This window comes from Xiphias gladius, chromosome 19, assembly GCF_016859285.1.
Source record: "Xiphias gladius isolate SHS-SW01 ecotype Sanya breed wild chromosome 19, ASM1685928v1, whole genome shotgun sequence".
Taxonomy (NCBI): domain Eukaryota; kingdom Metazoa; phylum Chordata; class Actinopteri; order Istiophoriformes; family Xiphiidae; genus Xiphias; species Xiphias gladius.
The window spans coordinates 28,070,534-28,096,671 of NC_053418.1; the positions used below are offsets into that span (position 1 = coordinate 28,070,534).

At 39.2% G+C, this 26,138-nt stretch overlaps 1 protein-coding gene across 1 annotated transcript in view; it reads right to left on the bottom strand.

Moving 5' to 3' along the window:
- si:dkey-61l1.4 (collagen alpha-1(I) chain) overlaps positions 1-26,138 on the bottom strand; it is a 54,038-nt gene that overhangs the window by 7,490 nt on the left and 20,410 nt on the right. Inside the window, exons 7-30 of the mRNA XM_040154842.1 lie at positions 18,016-18,054; positions 17,882-17,935; positions 17,651-17,704; positions 17,452-17,559; positions 17,290-17,343; positions 15,768-15,821; positions 14,370-14,414; positions 12,526-12,579; positions 12,388-12,432; positions 12,212-12,265; positions 12,070-12,114; positions 11,908-11,961; positions 10,632-10,676; positions 10,485-10,538; positions 9,535-9,579; positions 8,121-8,174; positions 7,601-7,708; positions 7,166-7,219; positions 5,655-5,699; positions 5,501-5,554; positions 5,317-5,361; positions 4,913-4,966; positions 4,763-4,813; positions 4,589-4,630 (exon numbers count right to left, since the gene is read on the bottom strand). Coding sequence (XP_040010776.1) covers positions 4,589-4,630; positions 4,763-4,813; positions 4,913-4,966; positions 5,317-5,361; positions 5,501-5,554; positions 5,655-5,699; positions 7,166-7,219; positions 7,601-7,708; positions 8,121-8,174; positions 9,535-9,579; positions 10,485-10,538; positions 10,632-10,676; positions 11,908-11,961; positions 12,070-12,114; positions 12,212-12,265; positions 12,388-12,432; positions 12,526-12,579; positions 14,370-14,414; positions 15,768-15,821; positions 17,290-17,343; positions 17,452-17,559; positions 17,651-17,704; positions 17,882-17,935; positions 18,016-18,054 — 1,311 coding nt within the window. The remainder of the gene's footprint in view (positions 1-4,588; positions 4,631-4,762; positions 4,814-4,912; positions 4,967-5,316; positions 5,362-5,500; positions 5,555-5,654; positions 5,700-7,165; positions 7,220-7,600; positions 7,709-8,120; positions 8,175-9,534; positions 9,580-10,484; positions 10,539-10,631; positions 10,677-11,907; positions 11,962-12,069; positions 12,115-12,211; positions 12,266-12,387; positions 12,433-12,525; positions 12,580-14,369; positions 14,415-15,767; positions 15,822-17,289; positions 17,344-17,451; positions 17,560-17,650; positions 17,705-17,881; positions 17,936-18,015; positions 18,055-26,138) is intronic.

Consider the following 26,138-nt stretch of genomic DNA (forward strand, 5'->3'; position numbering starts at 1 on the left):
CCGTTGGGAAAAGGAGGTTATGTAGTGCTTGATATTCTCAGAAGCCAAGGCACCATTGGTTGGAATGTACACTCAGGTGAAACGCTTTGAGTTTTCAACTTAAAAAAGGTCTTCATTGCCACCCCTGATGTAGTGCTAAAAACAAAATATAAATGTGGAGACCTTTGATGCTGCAGCAGTGTTGATTGAAGTGTTTTGGATGTTAAATGTTTGAATGTTTTAATGCTGGTCTGCAACTCCAGGGATTGTCACGCCCAGGACCCCGACCCAGCCTGCCGCCTGTCTTACAATGCACCCCAACCCGATACCTGCCCCTGCAGGTGGTGAGCCCCCAGGGTGGAGGGCCCATGTAATTTCTTTGGGCCATGCCCAACCAGGCCCTATTGACCAAGGCCTGGTTACAAGACGCTCGCCGGTGACCTCCCTTCCTAGGTCTGGCTCTAGGAGGGTACCCCAGTTTCCTTAATCCATGCGAGGTGACGCAGTCCGGAAGTTTGCCTTTCATCGGAAAAGCTTATGCCAGGGTGCTGAAAAGGAGGCTCTGAGCAGGAGGGGCCATTACTACAAGCCATTCAGACCCTATATAACCTGAGTGAGTGTTGTGTCCGAAATCTAGGCAGGAGGCCAAACACAATTTTGGTGAGAGTTGGCTTCCGCCAGGATTGTCCCAATCTAGTTTGTGATCTCCATAGACAGGATTTAAAGGTGCAGCCAGGGGGAGGAGAACCTCCAGTTTAGGGCCCTCAGAATTGCAGATGATGCGTTGAAAGTGTGAAGCAGCTGAGATGAGGGTCAGCACCTCCAAGTCTGAGGCCATGGTTCTCTACCGGAAAACGGTGGATTACTCCCTTTGGGTTGGGACAGAGTTTCTGCCCCAAGTGAAGGAGTTTAAGTATCTTGGGGTCTTGTTCACGAGTGGAGGTAGGATGGAGCAGAAGATTGAAAGGGGGATTGGTGTGGCGTCAGCAGTAAAGCAAGTGTTGTACCTGACCGTTGTGGTGAAGAGGGAGCTGAGCCGAAAGGCAAAGCTTTCGATTTACGAGGTAATCTACATTCTGACCCTCACCTACAGTCAATAGCTTTGGGTAGTGACCAAAAGAATGAGATTGCAGATACAAGTGGTTGAAATTAGTCATTAGCAGGGCGGCTGGGCTCAGCCTTAGAGATAGGGTAAGGAGCTCTGACATCCGGAAGGAACTCAGAGTAGAGCCGCTGCTCCTTTGCATCGAAAGGAGCCAGTTGAGGGGGTTCAGCCATTTGATTAGGATGCCTACTAGGCACCTTCCATTGGAAGTCTTCCGGGCATGTCCAGCTGGTAGGAAACCCCGGGGTAGACCCAGAAAACACTGGAGAGATTATATATAACACCCGGCCTGGGAATGCCTCTGGATCCCTCAGGAGGAGCTGGAAAACATTGCTGGGGAGAGGGATGTCTGGGCTGTCTTGCTTAACTTGCTGCCATTGCGACCTTTACATGTTATATTTCAGTGAACAAAATACTGCCAAGTACATTTACATTGCAACAGCCACCTCTTTCAAAATAATATGGACCCCCTCTGATCTCCTTGAAGTTCCATTGTGGGTTAAACATAAGAATCACGTGGGACTTGTAAAGTCTGCTCCGCCGCAGAGAGTTACACTTAAAGCTAATGCTATGCTGTCTGCTATCCGACTATAGCCTTTGCCTTGGAAAGTGATAGCTAGAATTGAAGGTGTGATTCAGTCTCTATTAGATCAAGATGTGTTGGTTGAAACTACTAGCCCATACAACAGTCCTATTTTGCCTATTCCAAAACCAGGCTGTCAGGATGAGTGGCGTTTTGTTCAAGATCTGCAAGCCATTAAAACAGTGACGTACCTAGAGCTCCAATTGTCCCAGATACCAATTAGATCTTAGCTTCATTGCCCTCTGACTTTATTTGTGTTCAGCCTTCTTCTCTACTCCTTTTTCTTCATGATAGCCAGTGCTGCTTGTTTACCTTTAAAGGTAAATAGTATACGTGGCAGTGTCTGTTCCAAGGTTACGTTGAAAGGCCTACGGTGTGGACTTCAGCAGTAAAATGTGATCTGGAAGATTTGCAGTTCCACAGGGGAGAACCCTGCTACAATACGCTGATGACTTGTTGGTAGCTTCTCCATCAAAAGAAGCTTGTCTTTCTGAATATATTTTCCTCTTCCAAAGACTGTCTGAGCATAGTCACAGAGCTTCTTTGGCTAAGCTGCAGTTTTGTCTGCCTGAAGTAACATACTTGGGATATGTTCTGAAGAATGGACAGCGTCTCCTGTCAACACAGAGGATGAAAATTTTGAACAACATGCCTCCCCCAGAAACTAAGAAAGAGATGCTTTCATTTCCAGGGATGGCAAATTACTGCAGACATGGATTTTCAGCCAAACAAGCTGCCATTTCCTCCTCCTCCATGGTACACCAACTTCCTTCTTTGCAATCCAGAAATCCAATTTGTGCACCTTCCTTTAAATGTTGTGGAAATGCAAACCCGCACTGATTCTAGGGAGGTAAACATTCGGTTGCATAAGGTTGTACTCGAGATCTGGAGTCTGGTTTGTGGCTCCACCCCGATGGTTGGCTTGTTTAACCTTGTTCTCTCTTCCATGTGCTTGCGCACGTTGCACATGGTCCCACACATGTAGGAAAAGGGGGGATAAATGAGAAAATTCGATCGAAATGGTTTGCACCAGGCATCACACAAATATCATACACACTAGTGAACAGATGCATATCATGCCAGCAAACTAGGAGAAAAGACAGCTTGGTGAAACATGACCATTTTAAACCACCATTGGGCCCCTTTGTAAATATGCAAAAAGAATTTGTACATATGCCAGATTGTCAAGATTATAAATAGTCGTTGGTGATTGTAGATATGTTCTCCAAATTCGTAGAAGCATATCCCACTAAAAGAGAAGAGGCAAAAACCATTGTTAAATGCCTGCTAAAATAAGTTATTCCCAGATTTGGTGGCACAGGGAATAAACAATGATAGAAGCCCAACTTTTGTGGCAAAGATAACACAGGATCTTGCAACAGTGCTAGGATTTGAGTGGCAGTTGCACGTTCCTTACGATCCACAACGCTCAGGCCGAGTTGAGAGGATGAATTCTGCTATAAAAGAGAAGCTGATCAAAACTATGAAGACAATAGGTCTGAAACGGCATTATGCATTGTCTATTGTGCTTTACTCCATTTGAAGTGCTCCTAATGCAACTACAGGAGACATTTTCACTGTAGGACCAGTGAAAATGTTAACGTTAAAAGTTATGACCACTGTTGACCCATACTCAATTCATCTGCCCATCCCTTCTCATCCAGAAACATGCTGGCAGCTAAAACCAATGTCACATCAAACAGTGTTCAAGGACTTGACGTACGCAGATCAAATGCAGCCATCACACCACTGATTGATTACGCACGTGAGCAACATCCGAGCAGTTGTTGGATATGCCAAAATATGCCAAGGTCAACGCATTCCCCAATGTTCAATCCTATTCCATTCACTAAGGCCAACAACAAATTGTTTAATTTGAATGATATAGCTTCTAGAATGGAAGAGTGAGGTGGTGACTGCTACACACCAACCTACCCATTGAATCCAGCCGAGTCCTCACAATATGTGAGTATTGCTAAGTATGTAACCAAAAAGATCAATGAAAAATACCTCCCATGTGGACTGAATTTCACAACTCTGTTGCGTATTACTCATGTGCACTTGTATGTAAAAGTGGAGTTTGACTACAAGGTACAAGTAACTGTGACCCAAACCAATTGCTCCAATCCACCAGGCAAAAAAGTGTGTGTACTTCAACCCTATACCCCTACTGTATTATCCAAAGCCATGGTTTATACTCAACTGTGGTTTGGTACTATCCTCTCTCATACTAGAAGTAAACAACAAGTCACTTTTTAACAGTAAGGGGCTTCCGTGACCTGTGGAGAGCCTCTGTGTGCAGATACTTACTGCATTCAGACTAATTGAATCATCTTTGTATCAATTTATCATATGTAATAGTTTACCACTTACACTGTTTTACTTTGATGTCTGTATGTTCTGTTCTCCCTTTGTCGAAGGTATTGCTTATACAATGCTTTTCTTCTGTCATATTTTACTGTTCAAAAAAATACATTGAAAGAAAAAAAGAAGAAAAAAAACTTCTCACATATGCAGTATTACTCCCCAAGACATGTAAACAAACTTTTGTTTAAAATGGGTGAAGTTGCACCTAGATATTTTTATTTCATCAAAACAATTTCAAGAGCATTTAAAATTAAAACTAGCAGATCAAAATTTGAATGGTTTTAGACTTCAGGTTGTTTGTTAGAGGTTTGTTGATTACATCGAAAAAAATTTAATCCAACAAAAATAAAACACTTGTCCTCTCCACCCTCAGATACTGAGTACAGAACTACTTAAGTAACTCCCAAAGAGATTGAACTTTTTTGTAGTACAGTTTGAAAAGAAAAAGGGTGATAAAAAAAAAAACAAAGCCATTTATTATCGTCTTAACATTGATTTAGCCAGCTTGGTGGCCACGTAAACAGTTCATAACAGTCACTTACATACATGCCCACCTGACCCTGGGGGCCCATCAACCCTGGTTTCCCTGTGAAGCCCTAAGGAGAGGCACTAAAATAAATTATTCATATATTTATCATAAAAACTGCAAATCACAGCAGCCAATAACTTAAATTCAACCTTTACGGTATTCATTTTTAATTATCCAAAAAAGAGTATGATCAGCTCACCCTCTCCCCAGGTGGACCAGGGATTCCGTTTTGTCCTGGCTTTCCTGGAGCCTGTTGAAGTCACAAATGACTCTTTTTAGTTTGATAAAAACTCAATATGACCTCACTGGTTTTGGCATACGGTCATTAGAACAAGCGGTAATAGCCTACCAAAGACCCCGGAGAACCTGCATGCCCTGGATCACCAGCTACACCTGGAAGCCCCTTCATGTGAACAGAGACCGTAGAGCTACTTTTAACAATAATTCATAGCAACAGGACTTCTTTGGTTCATGATAATGGTGCTAGTCTAGTGTTATTATATACAACTTTTAAAAGCTTTATAGATTTTAACTCTGAGGAATTGACAGTAATTTATGAATAATTTGGATCAATTTCCCCAACAAAGTTTCAATATGCAAAACTGTTTGGAAAGAGCTAAATTTTGTACCTTTTGCAGTGAGTGCGATTCTCAGATACAGACGGTCTAACATTGTGTGCCTGTACCCTCACTGAACTGCTCATAACCCCATCTGGTCCCCCTGCCAGTGGGATAAAAAAAAGGAACAACTCACTCTGTCTCCTATAGGGCCAGGAGAACCACCAGAGCCAGGAACACCCTGCATGTAAGACATGTGACATTACAAATGTATCACAGTGTTACAAAAAAAATGTTGAGATGGCTTGATGGAGCTGGCTAAAAGTAAGGAATGCAGCAAAAACAGAACTTCATGGGATGAAAAGTTATAAAATGGGAACCTGTGTACCAGGCTTTCCTTCTGGTCCCTCAGTCCCAACTCGGCCTCTAAAACCCTGTAACAGTATACACAAACAAATACAAAAATGTGCTTTGGTGATTACAGGTAAATCAGACTTGATGAGCTGGTTTTTAGCTTATTTTGTTGATCCTTACCAGCATGCCAGGTAAACCAAAGAGGCCAGGGAGTCCTGGGTGACCCTGTAAGTTGACGTACACAAAAAGACAATAAAATAAAAACAGCTTTTAAAACAATAAATATATTGCACTGCAAGAATCTGATATTGATCAATTTGAATTTCTACTGTCCAGGTAATAGTTACCCTTGATCCTTTGAGTCCTACGGTCCCATTTTGTCCCGGGGTGCCTCTGTTGCCCTTAAATGTGAATACATTCACCTTTAGACTAAGATAGAAGACTGATTTTTTAAAAACAGTATTTATTACTTTTTGAAGTATACAGTATCTGAATCAAGTTTTTATAAGAGCACATTGCAACAACTATGTATCTAGATAAGTGGGATAATCTTATATTTAGAGTTGTTGTATGAATGTATTATGTAACGCTGACTAGACAATCCAAATTCCTATTATTTTATGCCTATTTATACATTTATACTTAAAACTGTACTAATCAATATTTTATTTTAACAATGGATCAACTGACTAAGTGAAATGTGAAAGGTGTCATTTGTAGTGATGAACCCATAGAGAATTACCCCCTCACTCCTCTGTTCCCCTCAGCTCTAGAGAGTTTTTAGCTTATTTCAGATCATTGTTTCCGCTTCACAGCAAATTTAACTATTTGGTTCAGTCTCAGCACTATCATCAACCTGGTTTCAGTATCAGCTGGCAGCTGTCATTAGTAGGAAAAAACTGATGAACCCACCGTCCACCATCCGCCTAGCACCAAACAGCAGACAGACACAGTTAGAGACCAGCTGGTGAACATAGTGGAGCATTTAGCAGCTAAAGAGCCAGATATTTTTGTCAGGAGTTGGTAGAGGCCAAAAACAGAGCTAAGAAAGAGTGAATATTTGACTAACATTCAACAGGTGGACACAAACATGACTCCAAATGAATGATAATGTTGCTCTGTATTTGCTGGATGTGTAAATAGGTGAAAAAAATTTGTTAATTCAGCTTTAAATATTATACTTTTTTTTTTATTGTTGTGTGTCAATTGTTAATGGATACTTAATATTTTACACAAATAAAATGCACCTTTTAAAGTTTTACAAGAAGATGATTAAAGAAGGATTTTTAATTGTAATTTTTAACTGTAATTCTTCTTAATTGTAATTGGATTTTTAATTGTAAGTCCCTTGGGCTTGATAAATACATGCCCAAGGGACTGGTGACAAACCAGTGTGGAGTGTAGGGAGGATATTAACATCCTGGAAGAGACCACTCTTATCAGGTTTTTCCTTTAATTTCTACTGCTTAAGTTGGAGAGGCAGTAATAGTGGGACTAAAATTAGTACAATAGTAAAAGTACTGGTACTAACAGGAGCAGTGGTCAACTATTGTCATCACATGGTTCAAGGCTTTATCAGTCTTGCTCAGTGCAATGCAATGTAACAAATGTCCCTGTGGACCATAAGCTGTGACAGATACGGCTCCGTTTTATTTGCTTTACTTGACGAGGCCGCAATAAAAGCCTCTGACCTTTGGCCCCTGTTTCCCAACTGCTCCCTGGAGACCAGCCTCCCCGTCTTCACCCTAAGGAGACATAACAGGCAAACTCATTAGAACTATTGCACCACACAGTGAATGTGTGAATCCATGAAATGAAACAATGTTTAAACTTTGTGAGAGTTCTTTATAATGGCTTCAAGCAAAAAACTAAGATCACAGAGCTACTGGTTAGCCAGGTTATTTCAACAGGCAAAGGCACCATACTGTGGCTTACAACTGTATATTTGTATATGTTTATATAGTATAAACTGTATTGTATATATTAATATTGAAAAACTGGTATATAGGAAGATGTTTCTCCACCAAATGAACAACAGTTTCAACAGTGCCAGTTCAGTGTTGGGATGTTGTTTCATAATAAATTTCATACATGGTCTCATACTACAATGAGATCATGATCTGTACCTCTCCTCCCTGGGGCCCAGGTTGACCTCTCACCCCTGGAGGGCCTGAGGTGCCACGTTCACCCCTCTCTCCCTGACGACCCTGGATTCCTGCAGTACCTTGTGGGCCCTAAGGGAACAATAAGCTCAGAGGTTGAGTTTTTAAAAGGGAGCTATATGGGGTCATGGGACATGCCGTCTAAAATTAGGGAAACACGAGCATTACAGTAAAGTGATTTAATTTAAATCTGTTTTTTACAACTCATGATGTCCATCCCCTTACATTAAATACAGTATTGATTTATAATTTTAGGATTAGGTCAAAATAGTGTAGTGGCGATCCAATTTTATACCAGCACTGACATTCTGAATTCTTGGGGGATTATCAAAATTTCATTTATATCTCATTTTGTTAGAGGATGTGCTCAATCTATTAAATACTTTAAATTGCACATCATACCGCAATAAAACAGTTCTGCTAAACTCAGAACATGGATTTAGTTTCATTTTACAGTTTATCACCAATGATGTCGTCCTCTTACTCTGTCTCCTTTGGGTCCAGCAACTCCTCTGTCACCATCCACTCCTCTGAAGCCCTAAACATAAATATTTAAACATTTTTAGTAGTAATGTTACATTAGAATTGTTTTCCTGTATTATGCCAGTATTAGTCAAATCACTTTCAATTCAACTTATCTTTTAAACCCTAAAAAAAACTGAAAAATAAAACAAAATGGTTTTCACTTAAAACTGCATTATTCAATATTTTATATTAAAATCAAATACATTGTGATGACCTAAAGGATGTTTTTGAGTTCATTTGCCTCTTTCAGATTATTGTTCACCCTCTCAGATCTCATCAGGGTTGTTTCCTGCAGCAGCAGGCAGCTGTTTTCTGTGAAAAGGCTTTGATAAGCCCACTTTGCACTACCTGTCCAGCACCAAATGGCAGTATAATTTGTGGCTAGATAGCGAAGACAACGGAACATCTTTCAGGTAAAAAAAGTCTAAATGTTTTTCTAAGGAGTTTTTCTAAGGTTTTGATGAGACCAAATCCGAGTATTAAAGTCAGTGAATCTTGGAATTATATTCTTCGGGTGGTCTGAAACACGACTCCAGTGGAAGGATAATATTGTTCCATGTCTGCTGAATGTGTAAAGCTGGCCATACACTATAAAGTTTTAACTAATCTTGTACATTGTGGTAACTCGCACTACATGTTTTGAACAGTCTATCTGGATGACCAAAACAACATTTTTTTTTTAGTAGTGCTCATACTGAATATAAACCCCCCCCCCAAGCGTTTTGGTCCATTGACAGGTCTAATAAGGTTTATTCAAACAAGACAATTGCATCCTCAAAAAATGTTGACACATGAAAGGCAGTATAACTTTTTCTAATTCTACTTTGAACAGAGAGCCCCAGATAGCTGGAAGATACGGACAGTATGGTCTGTCTGTTTCATTTCTACCATAGCACAGTCTCAGTCAAAACTACAGTTAGCTACAACATGGAAAATACTACTCCAGCAATATTAAAACAAGATCACTACAGTATATAAGAAATATTTTGATAGCAGCCATGTGGGAAAATCTGATTGCATAGCTGACGACAGCTGACCAAAATTTCTGACCTGGCAGGAATCAGGCGTTGTGATTTGCCATTAATTTGGCCCGATTCTGCATTTAGTCAGTTACGACCAATATGGGGTATTAATTGATTAATTTATTTATTTATTAAGTAATCTTAATCTGTATAGTTTCCAACTGGCATAACTAGGAAACCGTTTGCTAACAAGTTAGCCATATCAAATTTTTTAAGGTGACAATACACCAATCAATTTAGTTCCTCTGCCGCTACTGACCAAAATGGGTTAATACAGCTTTAATAATCATTAACCTCAACCTAAAGGCTAATGTTGACATTTAATTGAAAACAGAAGACTATGATGCTTACTGTGCCACCTGGAAATCCTTTTGGACCAGGACCACCAGACATCCCCTAAAAAGAGCAAACAGAGCATGCTGAATCCTGACATATGAACATGCTTGCATTGTAACAATGCAAAGATAGAAAATATCTGCTATCTCTAACATCTCCAAGGTTTGCTCACTATTTATGCTATTGGCATTCAAATTGGGGCTACTTTCTTTTCGACTTAAGGGTGATTGAGTTAAAATATGGAGAACAAAAAGAAAACTCTATTAGGTATCAGTATTTCCAAAGTATTAGCTCTCATGGGGCAAAACCAGGGGTTCGAACATGGAGGGGTAACAGCAGCTGGCAGCATATTGCAGAGGAAGGCAAGGCAGGTTTCTGTGTATGAAACAAGGGAATGACTCACTCAGATGTGAGCCACATGTGAAAGGGACAGACTTCATTACTACCTTAGAAGCTATAGATCATACAAGATACTGTATCTCTCTCAGATGATCAAAATACATGTGAGTTGATAGATTGCAATACACTCAATAGTAGGATAATATGTACACTAAACATGACCTAATCACCCAGTGGCCTTTAGGATTGCCAAAGCAAGCCTCAAGTCATCTCAAGTCGTTTGAGACAATTCCAAATTTTGTCTTGTTCAAACAAGTCTCAAATTGTTTCAAGTCAATTGTAATAAGACAAATTCAAGTCTCAATTCTTGTAGAGACTTGATTCAATTTAAGTCTTAAGTCCATCCAGACAGGTCCAATTTCAGTCTCAAGTCTTTTAAAAGTAAGTCTCGAGTCAAGTCTTTTTAAGAAACTTGCAAGAAAAAACAAGGACAAGCACTTTTCTCTTAGAAGTTTTTACTAACAGTAGAACACATGCAATTTAATTACAGAAGATCATGTGAGCAGTATACTGTATTCATTATATATTTCTCAGTCACTGAGCAATTGAACAGAGATATTATTTACCATGGGCCCTTCAATGCCAGGCAATCCTTTTTTTCCCATAGTTCCTAGTTCACCCTGTCAGAGAGAACAATGGCATTAGTATCATAAATTGATTAAATTAGGCCACTGAGCAAACACAATTTTGCAGATTATTGCATTAAAACTTACAATTTCTCCTTTTGGACCAGGAGGGCCAGCATTGCCTGGTTGACCCTGACAAAACAAATCAATCAAAAATGCACACATTATTATGACCAAATTTCAAACTCTGATCATTTGAAGCATTTCAGGGCCAGCTTGCATAATTTTTCTCGAACCAATAGAAGTGCGTGATTTTGAACCATAAAACCAAACAGCAATCAATGTGATTATGGTACAAGACATGAACAAAAGGCACTGGGTCTCATGCAAGAACCAGTCATACGAACAGATTTTGCCCTAAGTGGCACATCCAAGCAATTTAAGAGAATTTATGGAATTCACCAATTTTCTTGTACTGAATTTTCTCTTTGGTATGAATGAAATTTATGAGTGGTCCAGACCTGTCATACAAGTCATGAACTGATAGACTGCCCTTCTTCACATGGGAAAGATACTTCTTTGACTGAATTATAGTGACTTAATCTGACTTAGTTTGAAGTTTAAATATGATACCGAAATTGTTTTAATTCAAAAATATCTATTACAAACTTAATGCAAAGTTACCAATATCATCATCATCATGGCTTGCCAATTTACTGAAAGATTTTTTTGATCTGAGTATTTTTATTGGCCTATTTGGTAACAGCATCCCATTTTTTTCACTAGTTGTTAGGAAAATTCGTTCACTCTAGTAGCTGCCTCAGGGTTCTTATACAGGACGCCGTCCAGTATCATCATCTGCTGCACCCAACAGGATAACATCACCTACCTTAGTTTGTAATATTCTTTTTAGCATTTAACTTCATGTAGCCTAAAGGATTCCAAATTTTAGCATAACTAACACCACAGTTTTAGGGGTGTTGATTATGTTAACGATCACATCTAACAAACACGCACCTCCTCATGAACAGGAGGTAAAAATCTGAAATCTGATATCTGAAAAGTCTGAAACGAGCGATTTACGACATTGGCTTTTCATTTCATGCAAGCTGTCCTACCTTAATGGTGGATACAGTTGGGGCTGCATGCAGCCTGAAAGGAACACCTGCAGACACTACTCAGGGTTTGAAAAAGTACTGCTGAATACGTTTCTTGGGTTAAAAAATAATTTAATCTATATTTTTGTTCACAGTTAGACCCAATAGTGTCCTAAAAAGACCCTATAGGAGGTTTACATAGCATTTCCTTCTTTTTTTGTTATACTGCAATTATTTTGGAAAGAGCAATTACCAGTTTCATCATCTCCCTCTACGCTTTCAAATATCTAATATACAGAAGAATGCCATTTTCGGATTAAATTTACCTGAGTCCCTCGAGGTCCAGGGGAGCCTGTTTCTCCTGCTAATCCTGACGGTCCCTTTTACAGATGCAATAAGATTAAATAATTACACTGCTTTATTCATTCTTCATCTTAAGTGTTGATCAGTACTGTATGTAAAGTGTAATAGGTGAACTGAAGACATACTTGAGGGCCTTTATGACCTTGTGGACCAGTTTGACCTTGAGCCCCCTGTACAGGACATAGAGAAACACCATAAACTGACTTTGACTGACTTAAACTATAATTATTTGAAAGAATATGGTGAAGCCTCCACATATGAACTCACTTCAGGCCCATTCCGTCCAGGTGGTCCTATGCCGCCTGTGGCCCCTGGTGCACCCTAGAAAATTCCGACAAAACTTTAGTTTTCCTTGTCATCTCTTTGTCAAAAGCAGGTCATCAGTAGCAGGTAGCACTTGTGTGACCATTGTGAGACAAGTAAAAACACAACTGCATGCCTACCACTGGTCCTGATGGACCCTTCATTCCATCATGTCCAGAGTCTCCCTGATTGAAAAAGAGAAATTAACATGGTGTGACATTTCAGTGAGGGGGGAAAAAAGACACAACCTGAAGAATATAGCATCACAAATGTCTTACCTGTGGTCCCGGAAGTCCAGGCATTCCTTGAACACCTCTTTTACCTAAAGGACCCTGATAAGCACACACTACGTGAGGTAGACATTATAGAACAACAATAGATCGATTAAAAAATGACTCCAAGCTGCTGGGTTTGATTGTTAAACTATGTATGTGAGACTGTCTGTCCCTGAGCATTTACTCTAATGAATGTTTCAAACAAGACATTTGAAGATGTCATCTTGAGCTTAAAGACATTGTGATGTATCACTATTTTCTGACATTGTATAGACAAAACAATTAACAATTAACAATCAAGACAATAATCTGCGGATTCAATAATGAAAATAATCATTAGTTGCAGCCTTATACTGCAGTGCTACAGTGGAATAATAAAGAAAGAATATGTCAAACAAATAAGATGCCTGTGCCTCTCCCTCTTTGCCAAATCGTTCACTGACATGGTATTAACGCTACGGCCAAACTCAAGTTCTTGTTAGTCTATCTCTGTGTCTGCCTGTGTCAGGGGTTCACCAACCTCTGCCATTCCAGTTTGCCTGCCTCGCCCAGCTCCTCGTATGTCTACTGTCCAAGCTAAAATACCTGCTTCCACTGCCTACCCTGCTCTACCTTCTACTATGGCTCTGCTTCCCAAAACCCTCACCATTCTAAGCCAAAAATAAACTGCTTTTGAACTGCTGAAGTCTCTCATCTGAGTTCCACTTTTGCATCCAAACCATGCTGAACATAACAAATAAATAAACAGTAATAAAAATTGTTCCTTCATGCAAACAGTACCTTATAATAACAATATCCATTATGTATACCAACAGTTCTATGCTCTCCACCAACATCTACGGAGCAGAGAACTGTTTTTTGCCAATATTTTGAAATTTGTTGGCAATTGATATTCAGCAAACTTGCTGTGATATATCGGCCAGCAAAGGACCGCATAAGTTTTCCACCACTGGCTGCCGGTACGCTTTAACCTTTTAAACCTCACTGAGCGGCCAGTCAGTTGGTACAAAAACCATCTTTCAAAAGGTCAGATTTTAATTTTAAATTCTGGTAGATATCCTGAACATTCCTAAGATACCTAATATGTCAGGCTGAATTTGGGAAAAATATGTTTAAAATGATGCATATGCCTTCTAGAATATTTCCATTTGATTGAGTAATGCAGCCATAAAAAATATAGAGTCTTGGGTTTAAATATTCCTCAAAGTGTAAACACCATATATATGAAGAGCTGGAACAATCTGATACAGAATTTATACTTGGGAAACCTGGATGTTATTGGGTTAAGACTAACTAGTTAAAAGTGGATATGGGTTAAATGATATGGCATTATAGGTGAAAATGTCTTTTGTCCTACAATACAATAAATGGTACAGTATGGTACGGGCCACTATAACATCAACAATATTGAGTATTGAAGGGGCATTTTATTGAAAGGAGGCACACAAGACATTAAAAAAAGAATGGTCGAAGAGTTAGGGATATCCTGACTTTTAGAGCCTACTAGTGTTCCAAAAAGCCCAGATCCTACAGTTTAATGCATCAGTAATGCAGTAATGCATCTTTCATTAGGACCTCCATGAGTGATAAATGCTCACACATTTCAACGTCTATCCCCCCAGTTTGTAATTCAGACTTTTCTGATGGAAGTAAAAATTCTCCAAACTGGTGTTATCGTCAGGGTTATCCTCTCCTTGATAAAACTCCTCCAGAGCCAAAGAGGACATTATACAACTATTTTGACAGGCTAAGCAGTAGTCCTCATGATGATTAAACTGATCTTACTGAATGAAATCAGCAGAATTTCCATATAAACATAGATAATTTCAACTAGTTGTCACTCTTACAGGTGGTCCAACAGGTCCATCTTCTCCTGGTTCCCCTTTAGATCCCTGGAGAATGCACAAACACCATGCACAGGAAAATGAACTGGTCCATATTTCCTATCACTCTGTTATCAATATATTGTATGCTGAAATGGTAAAACCATTATTTTTGTTGTTTGCAATTAGTTATTTTCTATTTAGTTAGGTTAAAGTTGATAAGACATATGCACTGCACCAGGACGGTGTTACCCAGGTATATTTCCTGATTAACTATTCCACTTTATTGTATCTATACTGAGTAGAAAGCATTTCATGCCAGATATGAAAAATGTTTCCCATTCAAAGAATATGAAATGCACACAGTAGTAGTAGAAGTAGCTGTGGCAATAGCAATAGCACTGGCAGTAATAGTTTCAAATACTATTCTATTATATACAGTTAGGTATGTAAGTATTTGGAAAGTGACACAGTTTTCATAATTTTGCCTCTATACACCACCATGGATTTGAAACGAAACCATCAAGATGTGACTGAAGTGTAAACTTTCAGCTTTAATTCAAGGGGGTTAACACAAATATCACACAGCCATTTTTATACATAGTCACTCATTTTCAGAGGCTCAAAAGTAATTGGATAATTGACTGCCAATCGGTTCATGAATAGGTTAGGCCTGTTCCTTCATTATTTCATGACAAATTAAGCAGATAAAAGGTCTGGAGTTGAATTTGCATTGGTTAGCTGTTCATGGGAACTCTCAATATGCGGTCCAAAGATGTGTCAATGCAAATGAAGGACGCCATCATTAGGTTCAAAAGACAAAAAAAACCTACGAGATGGATAGCAGGAAGTTTAGTTGTGGCCAAATCAACAATTGGGTGCATTCCTTAAAGAAGAAATTCACTGGTGAGCTCAGCAGCACCAAAAGGCCTGGAAGACCACGGAAGAAAACGAAAGTGGATGATCACAGACTTCTTTCCTTAACTTCCTTTGTGAAACATACTGCAAAAGCAACCCAAGATCATTCTCAGGGCAAAGAACTGACTTATTTTTCAATGGCCAAGTCAGCCACCTGACATCCACCCAATTGAGCCTGCTTTTCATGTACTGAAGACATAACTGAGGGCAGAAAGACCCACAAACAAGCAGCCACTGAAGTGCGGCTGCAGTAAAGCCTCTCAAGGAAGGAAACTCAGCATCTTGTGATGTATATGGGTTTCAAGACTTCAGGCAGTTATTGACTGCAAAAGATTTTCATCTAAGTCTTAAAAATAATCCTTATATTTATAATTATGTTGGGTTGTCCAATTACTTTTGAGCCTCTAGAGATGAGGGATTATGTATAAAAATGGCTGCAATTCCTAATCGGTTAATATGATTTGTTTGTTAACCTCTCCACACAATATCTATTTTCATACTGACCTTTTCCCCAGCTCTCCCTCTGTTTCCACATGTCCCTGGCTCACCAGTGAAACCCTGCAGTTAGTTTAACAGAGAAATCAAAACTTTGTGCTTTTTATAGCAATATCCTTCTTTGCACTTATTCAGTTCATAGTCAGAGCAACCCAGCGCTGTCTGTTGCCCACTGAGCAGGGGTTGGGAATTAGTTACCTTGTTGCAAATAATGGCTACAAAATGAGCCAGGGCTAATTCTGGATACAGCATGTCTTCAGGATACTGTCCAACTAATCAACGTTTCCCTTACTTAATGAGTCACAGTCAATGTGAACAATATTAAACAGTACCCAATCAATTGCTTGGTCTGGTGCTCCATCCTAACACAGCAGACACAATGCGAAATGATAGAACAGTTGTTAACAAGGTGTTTAGTTACTGTCAGTATCAATGAGTCCAGAGTTGTTGTTTTTCGTTGCGAGATTAACAGCATTTTTAAATGCCATATCACTAAATTAATCTAGTTGATGTATTTGTCTTTATTTATGGAATATGTGTGCCATTGGGAGACAGTGCAAAAATGTATTGAAAAGCTTATGCGTAGCTAATATGAGGCTTCAGTTGTACGACTTAGACAAATCAAGTGGACATCTTCCAAAGTTACAGCCTTTTTAGTGACAAATGTCCTCTTTTTGTTACTATCCTAACACTGCAGCTCAACAAGGAAACACAAATACAGAATTTTATACTAATAATACCGTAACTTTGGAAGTTACCCACTTGATCTGATTAACTCACACTGCTGAAGCCTCACAGTAATTAGATAAACTTTGGAATGCATTTTTCACACAGTGATTACAATAAGCAAAACCTGCTTCTGTTCCTTTCAATGTTCATATGGGCACCTGAATATTGTTTTAAGACAGAGTTGAAAAGTTTCCTTTAATCTTCTTTATTCTGAGACAGAGAGTGCTTAATGATTGCTAGCCAATTAACATTTTAGGCAAGATTTATTCATGCAACTAAAGCACTACAGTAATATACCGACAGAGCTTTACAAAACAGGCGATTCTCGCCAAACACATTGGTCTAGGGATTAAGCTGCTGGCCATGAACCCTGTTCCCCCTCTCTTCCCTCATTTTCTGTAATCTCTCCACTGTCAGATATCTAATAAAAGGCATAAAATGCTCTTTAAAATAATATAATAATAATAATAAAAAATGAATATCCTATATCGCTCTTGGATTTTTTTCTGCACAGCAGTAACTTATGTAAAGGAAAGCATGCCATTTATTTTAAAAATATTGTTAAGGGTTTACAAAATGCGACTTGGTATGCAGATTGATAGGATAGGGCTTTGTGTGTGTGTGTGTGTGTGTAGTATTTGTGTAAGTCCCATGACTTAGCTTAGTCCTTGCTAGACAGACTACGTAGATAAGCGTGGTGCACCACAGCCAGTAGTTTACCAGAGATATATAGCATTTAAGTCTCCACGGTCACTTCACTCACTTCGTTTCATTAGTTAGTTGATTTAGCTACAACGCTCACCTCATCACCTTTCTCCCCATGTAGAGCCCCTTCTCCTTTAAAACCTCTGGGACCCTGATAGGAAAGAAAAAATAACAACAAATGTTGCCAAACGACGCAGACTAAGCATTTGCAAAGCACTGAGTGACATATTCTCTAAAACTGAGTACTGTTAATTCTGACCTGGAGCCCAGGTAGTCCTGGTGGCCCACAACACCCATCCACTCCTTGACTGCCATTCCTGCCCCACCTCCCTGTCTTGCCAGGGATGCCCTTTGGCCCAGGGTAACCCTAATTCATACATACAATCACATGATGTTGGATTACCTGGTATAATACAGCTACTGATGTTACAGAAAGGATTTTCAGTTTCAACAATTACCATGTTTCCTCTCTGTCCTGGCAGTCCTCTGTTCCCTGGGTCTCCAGGAATACCCTTAATGATAAACACATTTTAATAACAACCTTAAAAATACTTTAACTTGAGAACTATAACAAGAAGCAGGGTCAAAAAAAAAGGAAAGAAAAAAAAGACTGAAAATGACAAAAGAATAAAATCAAGGACAACATCATCTTAAATTACTTATTTAACCACAATGGATCTTTAACTCACTGGAGGGCCAGGTTTTCCAATTTCACCCATGGGTCCAGGTGGGCCGGGATTCATCTTAAGAGCAGGAGAAATATAAATCAATCACTTACTATGATTGAACAATTCAAATGCAGTCTAAAAAATAGGCTACTCACCGGCAAACCAGCTCTGAGTATTTGAGAGAAAGCTGATCTCTGGAAAAATAAGAAATAACAGAATTGAAAGTTATATACACATATCTGATAGGTCATGACCTATTTTCTTTGCAAAGGTAATAATTTAATGTAATCAAGGTTGTAAAAATCAAGTGATTCTAAAAGTTTACTATAAAATCAAATTTAAACAAAAGTCTACAGCCATGCAAGCAGCTCTTTGTTCCTCTACTTAGGCACACCAGTGCTTTGAGCTAAATGCTAAGGTGGGCATAATAACATGGCCACAATGAAAATGTAAACATGCTGATGTTTAGGTAAAATATCAATCATCATCTTAGTTTAGTGTGTTAGCATGTTAGCATTTGCTAATTAGCGTTAAACTCTAAGCATAGCTGAGGCTGATAGCATTGTCGCTAGTTTTGTAGGAGACTGTTCCATAGAGGTAGAGGAGGTTGATCCTCCTTTAGGCAAGAGGGCGATCAAAATATTTTTTAAAAGTAATTGGTTGAAATAAACCTTTACCAAATCTCAGTATTATTTATAAAAACCTTTTTTCTCTCTTCTTTCAAAAAAAATCTATTATTGAAATTCTGCTTCAACAGTGACACCTGCAGGGCAGACACGAGGGGAAAGGGCAATCTGTGTGGAGTGGTGGTAGGGGGCAGGGGGCAGGGGAGGACGGTCTCCTGGTGTCCTCTTTAGGGAGGGTATTCTGGTTGTTTGATTAGTTAAGGAGGACATCCCTAACCTTTCAACAACCAGAATAAAATATTGACGTTGCGTTGGTCCAATGATGATTTCCAAATTTCATCCTCAGTTCTCTACCACTGTTGTATGTGAGTGTGATGAACTGGCAGCAAAGCAACAGATTCAGATTGGATCTGATTCATACAGGAGTAGCATATTAGAAAAGAAATTATAACAAGCAAAAAAATTAACGTCTAAAGGTCTGAAGGGGATGCTGCTAAATTTTAAAATATTTGATATAGAGTAGGAATATTCATTTTGTGTTCTACATCTATATTATTTCTTATGATTATTATTTTTATGATTATTGCTATTATTAATATAAATAATATTTTTGCAGTTGGTACAATTATATTAAAAGATTATCCAGATTTTTTTTTTTTTTTGGTGTAAAAGGTGTCACATGAACAAAGCAAGCTGCTGAAGACTCAGTGAAATAGATTTTATAGTCACCTGTGTAGGATTTCATCTTCCCCTCGTTACACCCATGGGTAAAACCATCACGAATTGTTTGCCATTTAACCTGCACTATAGATTCTCATTTGTGTGCCATCCATTTATTAAACCCATATCAGATCTTGTGATTGAATCAAGTTTGACATTAAGTGGCCTGTTACAGGATCCTCTTTTCTAAAACAGTCTGTAGCCTAATGATTGTGTATTTATCTTCGTTCTTTGAAGGAGAGTGCTGCTACTATTACTAACAAGGCAGCAGTGTGAGTGGGGGGAGGGTCACAGAGAGGTATGGACGCAGACACAGAGAGTGGGACAGGGAAGAACATTTTGTGGACTGCTTGTTGTTGCAGCCATTCCACAGTTTGGATTATGCAGCAAAGGTGAGGATCAAGACTGCTGGACGACCAACTCCACAGATAGCCATGAACAAAAATAATAGAACAGGTCACCAGAAAGAGTCCAAGCTGAATAAGGTCTGGTATGAGAGATATTCTTGGCTAACAGGCAGTCCCACAACTCACCGATTGTATTGTTGGCCATGCCTGCTGATGGGGAACCCTAAAAGCTCACTTTAACACTTGGTCTGCTCAAGGATTCTGTGATGTTAAGAATTTAAATCGTATCAGCATGAATAGTAGGCTGAAGCTTTTTGGTTGGGTGCCCATCAACGAGTTGATTAACATGGGAGAGCAAACTACAATGTTAAAGTGAGACAAAGTTGCGTTAATCCGTGTTGTCTTGGAATGCAAGAACAATCTATTAGAGGGCATGACGAGAAGCAGCAGCCAGCTAACAGGAGCAACTGCAGGGAGCTGGTGGACTTGATAGCACGCCAAGAAAGCATATTAGCAGAGCATACTGACAATTTTAGTGTGTTATCTGGCCTGTCCAAAACCATTCAGAATGATTTGATATCAGCAATTGCATCAACAATTAAAAAGTAAGATCAAAGGAGAAGTGGATGCAGCTCCCTTTTTTCCGTGTAAGATTGACTAAACAACTGATGTGAGTTGTCACTCGATTGTTTGTTTTTTTGGGCTTTTTTGATGTGTTCAGTGGAGGAGATGCCCAGTCCCTTTTAGAGTTACTGCAGTCAGACAAGTCTGGTTTGAACTTTGTGGAGAAGCTCATTGCACAAAGTTATGAAGGTGCATCAGATCTTAACAGCTTACAAGGTGAGGTGTGAGCAGTTGCCCCCAGTGCAGTCTTTGTGCACTGAATTGCAAATCACATTAATATTGTGCACAGCCAAGGATTGAAAAGTGTCCACGAGGACAAGATTTTCTTGGCTACTCTTGGTGGGTTCAGCTCTTATTTTTGCAAATCAACCAAAAGAGTAATGATGCTGGAAGAATCTAGGTGTTCCAAAGTGCTAAAAAGTGCACCCACATGCTGGAAAATCACCTCTTATATTGTCAACATAGTGGCCCTCAACAGAGACAGTCTGACAGACACATTCACTTGCATCATCAATCAGCAGATTTTCTCCCTTACAGATGTTTTGCTTGATGTGTTGCAGATAAACCAATAGATGTTTCATGCTGTAAAAGGAGTTTTGAGACACTCATGGACACTATGGAGAAGCTGAAGTCAGAGGAGCCATTTCAGAGGATTATAAACAGAGAAGCAGATGTTATAGAGCTCATGCACAGAAGAAAATGTAGATAAGGTCATGAGGATCCCAGACAAGTTTAGAGACAACTGTATGATTCGTCCATTCATTCAAATCTTTATTTATACAGGGAAGGGCGACTGAGTGCAAGTTCTCTTTTTCGAGGATGCCCTGATTACAATACAAATATACAATAATAGAAACAATAATCCACAAATGTAAAAACAATTACGAACAGATAAGCAAAAAGGATTATAGAGTATAAAAAAACAATAAAATTAATATATAAAAGCAATAAAACACATAATATAGGACCTGTTAAGTCAATAAAAGCAATATATGCATATAAAAGTTAAAGCTCAATTAAACATACACATTCACACTACCCTGAGTCAGCTAAAAGAGATTTAAAAAAGGTGTCTAAATTTATTATTTTCTGCATTTTGTTCCACTTGTGATGAGCAGACAATTTAAAGGCCAATTTCCCAGTGTCAGTACTAACATCTTGATTTTCAAGGACCAAATAGTCTTGGGACCTAGTGTGACTCCACCCATGGAAGTGTTAAAAGTCAGAGTGTTCAGCAGTGTCATGGAGCTTCATGGTGCTTCTAAGCTGGAAGTCCCATCATTCACAACAGACATTCCTTTGGCTGCATTCAGAAGTCTGACAGATAATTATGGACATTTCTTTGACCTGGCAAAACCAAAGTCAGAGTTGCAAGTGTTCTACAGTGACAAGGAGATCCAATGTGGCAGCATTAAGCTTTTCAAATCATTACAGTCAGTGACAGCCAGTGGACTAAACAATGCAACTCGTGATTTGTACAGACTTATGTTTCTCATTGCTACGATTGGGGTTACATCTGCTGGGGCTGAGAAAGGTTTCTCTTGTCTGAAAAGACTGAAAAGTTACACACAAGAACACAATGGGACAAGAACAACTGAGGAACTTGGCAATCTTTGCAACTGAGAGGAAGATTCTAAAATCCCTTAGAAAGAATCCTCAATGGTATGAGAAGACCATAGACATATCTTTGCTTCACAGACTAGAGGAATGAACTTCTCTTTTCAGTAAATTTGTCACTCCGCTCCCTCTACCTGCTCCAGCCAGCTTTTACTTCTCTCTTGCACTTGGAAGACTGGGTGCAACAAAAGGCCGCACAGCAGCTATGAAGATAATCTCCCAACATGTAAAGTGGGGTGAACCCTCCCACAGGCAGAAGAACTCATAACACTTAACCTCTGGTTTTTCATCGTTTTTCTTTGTCCTTTTTAAATCAGAGGGTGTAAAATTCCCATTTTAACGCACTGGGTGCTGCTTCACCCCTTGTTGGCTTGACAGGCTTCTGGTAACACATTACACACGCACAAGGTTCATTCCCATCCACAGCCTGCAGTAATTTTTTTTAAGATATATTGTAAACCATTGTTTTATTGCTTGATTTGTTGCTGAATATAAGAAAGTAGAGATAAGTAGCCAACTAATGTAAAATAACATGATGCCATGGGTTGGTTTTCTTCCTGTCCACCCCAATTTTATGAGTCACCAATCGCCACTGGGTGAATGTGTAACTGATAAAATATGTTAATGGGTTAATGTGTGTTGTATTGTTCCTAGGCTATAGGGGCCTGAGCTTTAGTTCCTCCTCCTCCGTGGTGTTATTAGCTGGTGAATCTGGGGACTTGGAGCCAATCACAGTCCATCTGAGGATATACTGTATAAAGGCTGAGGAGCTCTTGGCCACTTTTGAGGCCTGCTTACACCTGGAGTATTTGTGGATTGTGAGCTATTCGGTGAGGACTTAGTCCATATCTCTTTTGCATGTTGTTGTTAAGGTCAGAGAAGTAGTGATGTTGCAGTTAAATTTTAATTAATCAGTTAATTATTATAACAAGTCCTCTAACCTAAACGACTGTATAGATTGTTTGAACCTACCCCTGGATAAAACCCAAAGAAGCGTAGGAGTGGCAAATGTACTGGACCTTTGTTGTCATGGTAACAAAATATAAACCTGATAGGAGTGTACCAGCTGCAGGCGTACCGGACCTTCATTGTCATAGTAACAATAATAAACACGTTAAAGGTTGTGGACTGATCATGGTTTGGTTAGGTTTAGGCACAAAAACCGCTTGGTTAGTTTTAGGAAAAGATCGCAGTTTGGGTTAAAACAAGCACTGCTTTAAGGTTAAGGGACCTTCATGGTCGCAAAAATAACATACAGGTTGTGGATCAATGAAAGGAACAACCTTGATCAGTTACTCATGGGAAACAAACAGTGGTGTCCTGTGTTAAAGCCCTGTGTTTTGTCAACCCATCCATCCACCACAACCTCGTCCTAATGTGAACTTTGTCACCTGACTTTCTCCTTTGCCCGCTTCTCTTACTACAGCTACTAGAAGTCACCCAACAATAAAACGTAACTATGATCATAAAAAGCTGCTTAAACGGAGGACCTATGGGGTTTTTTTGTTTTTTTTTTGTTTTTTTTTCAGAAAGAGGGGAGTGCAATAGAAATTGCTTAACTTAGTAGCGCTTAGTTAAGAGATGCTGTGTCAGCATTGTACTTTGCGTGTCCGACATGTTATTCATCTAGAATGAACTAGCTAGTCAAATATGGGCCCCCAATGAAAGGCCATAAGGAACGAAGTTCACCTCTTTTGGACAACAGATCGATGCCTACGGGGCTACTGTCCGCCAGCTCATACGAAACTCATGTATAAAAGATCTGATCAACTCCAGAGGAATTGAACCAGCTCTTGAACCAGCTTTGGAGAAAGAACTCTGTGCCTACTCAACTGAATAGCATCGCTCTGATTCTGTTTGTTGCCTTCTTTAATCCTTTGTTTAATTTATCTTCTTATGCAATAAATTACTTAAAACTCAGTTGAGTGTAATACTTTTATTTCTCACCAGGAAATTATATACTAATTTCGGCCACAGGGAGAGTTTCCATTTTTGCTACGGTCCTTTTTTCCCCTCCATTTACTGTTGATAGGCAGTTGGGTTTAGAATTTTACTTTTCTTTTTGGGCATATTATTTAGTATTGTAAATATTTTTCAAGTTGTGGCTGTTTGTTTTTTGGTACATTCAAGCTTTTTCTGGAAAAAAAGATTGAAATGCTAAACAAACTGATTCCTCATATTTTTCATCTAGTTTTATGTTACTCTCCTCTCTCGTTGACCAACTTGGAGTTGTAACAAGTACCTAGCAACAAATCTAGCGGCTTTTGGGCAGATTTCAACTCAGTTCCCTTGAAAAGAGTGACTAATATTTCTCAGTGAAGGTGCGCTCATGTGGTTGTGGCTCTCTGGACTGTGCTTAGTCGGGGAGGATAGCAGCATGTTAAGTTAACCAATCAGCAAACCAGACAGAAGCATGAATGACCTGTGAATGTGTGTACCTAATGACTAATCAACGATCTCAATTGTTTGGGGGGAACACCTTCTCCTTTGTTTTTATTCTAAATGGAAGAAAAAAAATGTGATTAGATGTTAAATTCAACATGACTATGTTGTACAATTTCTCAAAATACACTTAATAGAATGCGTTCATTCCACTGTCAGGATCTTCTTTATTTATGATACTTCCACAGTCTGTACAACAGCCTACATAAAAAGCTTTTGAAATTAGAGGTAGATTTAGATGCATATTAATTGGATAACACCTATGATAAAGCAAGTTAGAGTCAGTTACATTTAGTTTGACTTCCTTTTTTGAAATTTTATTTAAAAAATTTTTATATATGTAAATACAGTAGTTGGTTTGTGACATCACTGATATGCAAATTAGCATTTGACATTTGAGCCGGTTTTGGCTACTTTCCATTGAAAATTGTTGGCAACAATGCAGCTATGCCACTGACATGGCAAGAAACTTAAAAGGGTTCTTAGATTTTTGGTATCAGTCATCACTACTTTACTGAATGAATGGTGCTACACATGTTCAAAACTCCTCAGGAGACTTAACTTGAATTTTTACTATAAGTCTTGACTTGTAAAGATTATTTCCTGTCAATGACAGTTCTTACACCAGAATTTACTTACTATCGTGTCCATTTGGTCGGATGATATGTTTTTTCTATTGCAGTCGTATTTGATTAAAGCTGATAAGATGGATATAACTATTGCCTATTGCAACTTCAAGTTCCGACACAGGCCACACAGTACAGAGTGCAACACAGTACAAAGGCACCTTAAAAGACAGCCATTCAAGCAGTACAGCTGTGAGTGATACGCTGCTACTTGAACCCTGTAGGTTGACTTGGCTCTCACACTTCATGTCTTGCAACACTAGAGACTTTAGATGGAGCCAAAAGACATGAGTGTGTGACAAAGTGTTGAGATCTCCATACATTGCATCTTGTAGTGCTATGATGGTTGTGAACTGATACGGCACAGAGCTTGCTGTCACTGCACTCAGTTAGAGAAGCGCCAGTCATCTCTAGCACACAGGAATCCTTTCCAATTTATTCCACCGCCCGACTCTGCTGCTCCAGGTGATATTTGTCTTGGCAATGGTGCTGCATCAGGGGTATGAGTGGAGGCTCGCCAAGCCTGTCAAGGTCAAGCTCAGACTGGTGGATCGGACTTGACCTCCCTAAGTCTCACTGTGTGTCTGTGGATGGAGCAGTCAGAATCATCAGTTTACCCTGAGAGAGCAGCAACACTGAGGCCTTTACAGCCAGCCTGACCCTGCTCGTATCTCTGGTCTAAAAGCAAAGTGCAGGGACTGACTGAGGCATGAGGTTTGAGTTTGCTCCAGCTACAATGCTTGGCAGATGCCTCAGTTTTCATTATAGACTGTGTGAGCACAGAGCTGTGGCCATCTACATAAACTGTCAACAGACTGGGAGAGGATTACTCAGCCCTGCCTGAAATAGAAGTTCATTTCTCTCCATGTGATCACCGTCTATATAAAATCACTGCATAAGCACTGCATTTGCATTTATACTCATTTATCATGGGAAAACTGTACAACTGATTTGATTCTCACATTTTCATATTCTCACTTAAATAACAGGTTAAATCCAGTTCATTACATTTGGGGTTACACTTACCATAGTTGTGCACACAGTTTGCCTGATCCCCAACAGATATTTCAGTTTTACCTCCTGATAAAGTGGTTAAGATAATCTGGATAAACTGTTGGTTTGTCTGTTTGCTGGACTGCTTGTTTTCTTATGTGCTCCTTCAAGCCTTACATTGATGTCAACATTTTCTCAGACCCTAGCAATCACTTTGCCGATTACAATATTATCAGTAAACTATGGAAATGATGACCAAATTCCAAAATAGTAAGACCCAAGT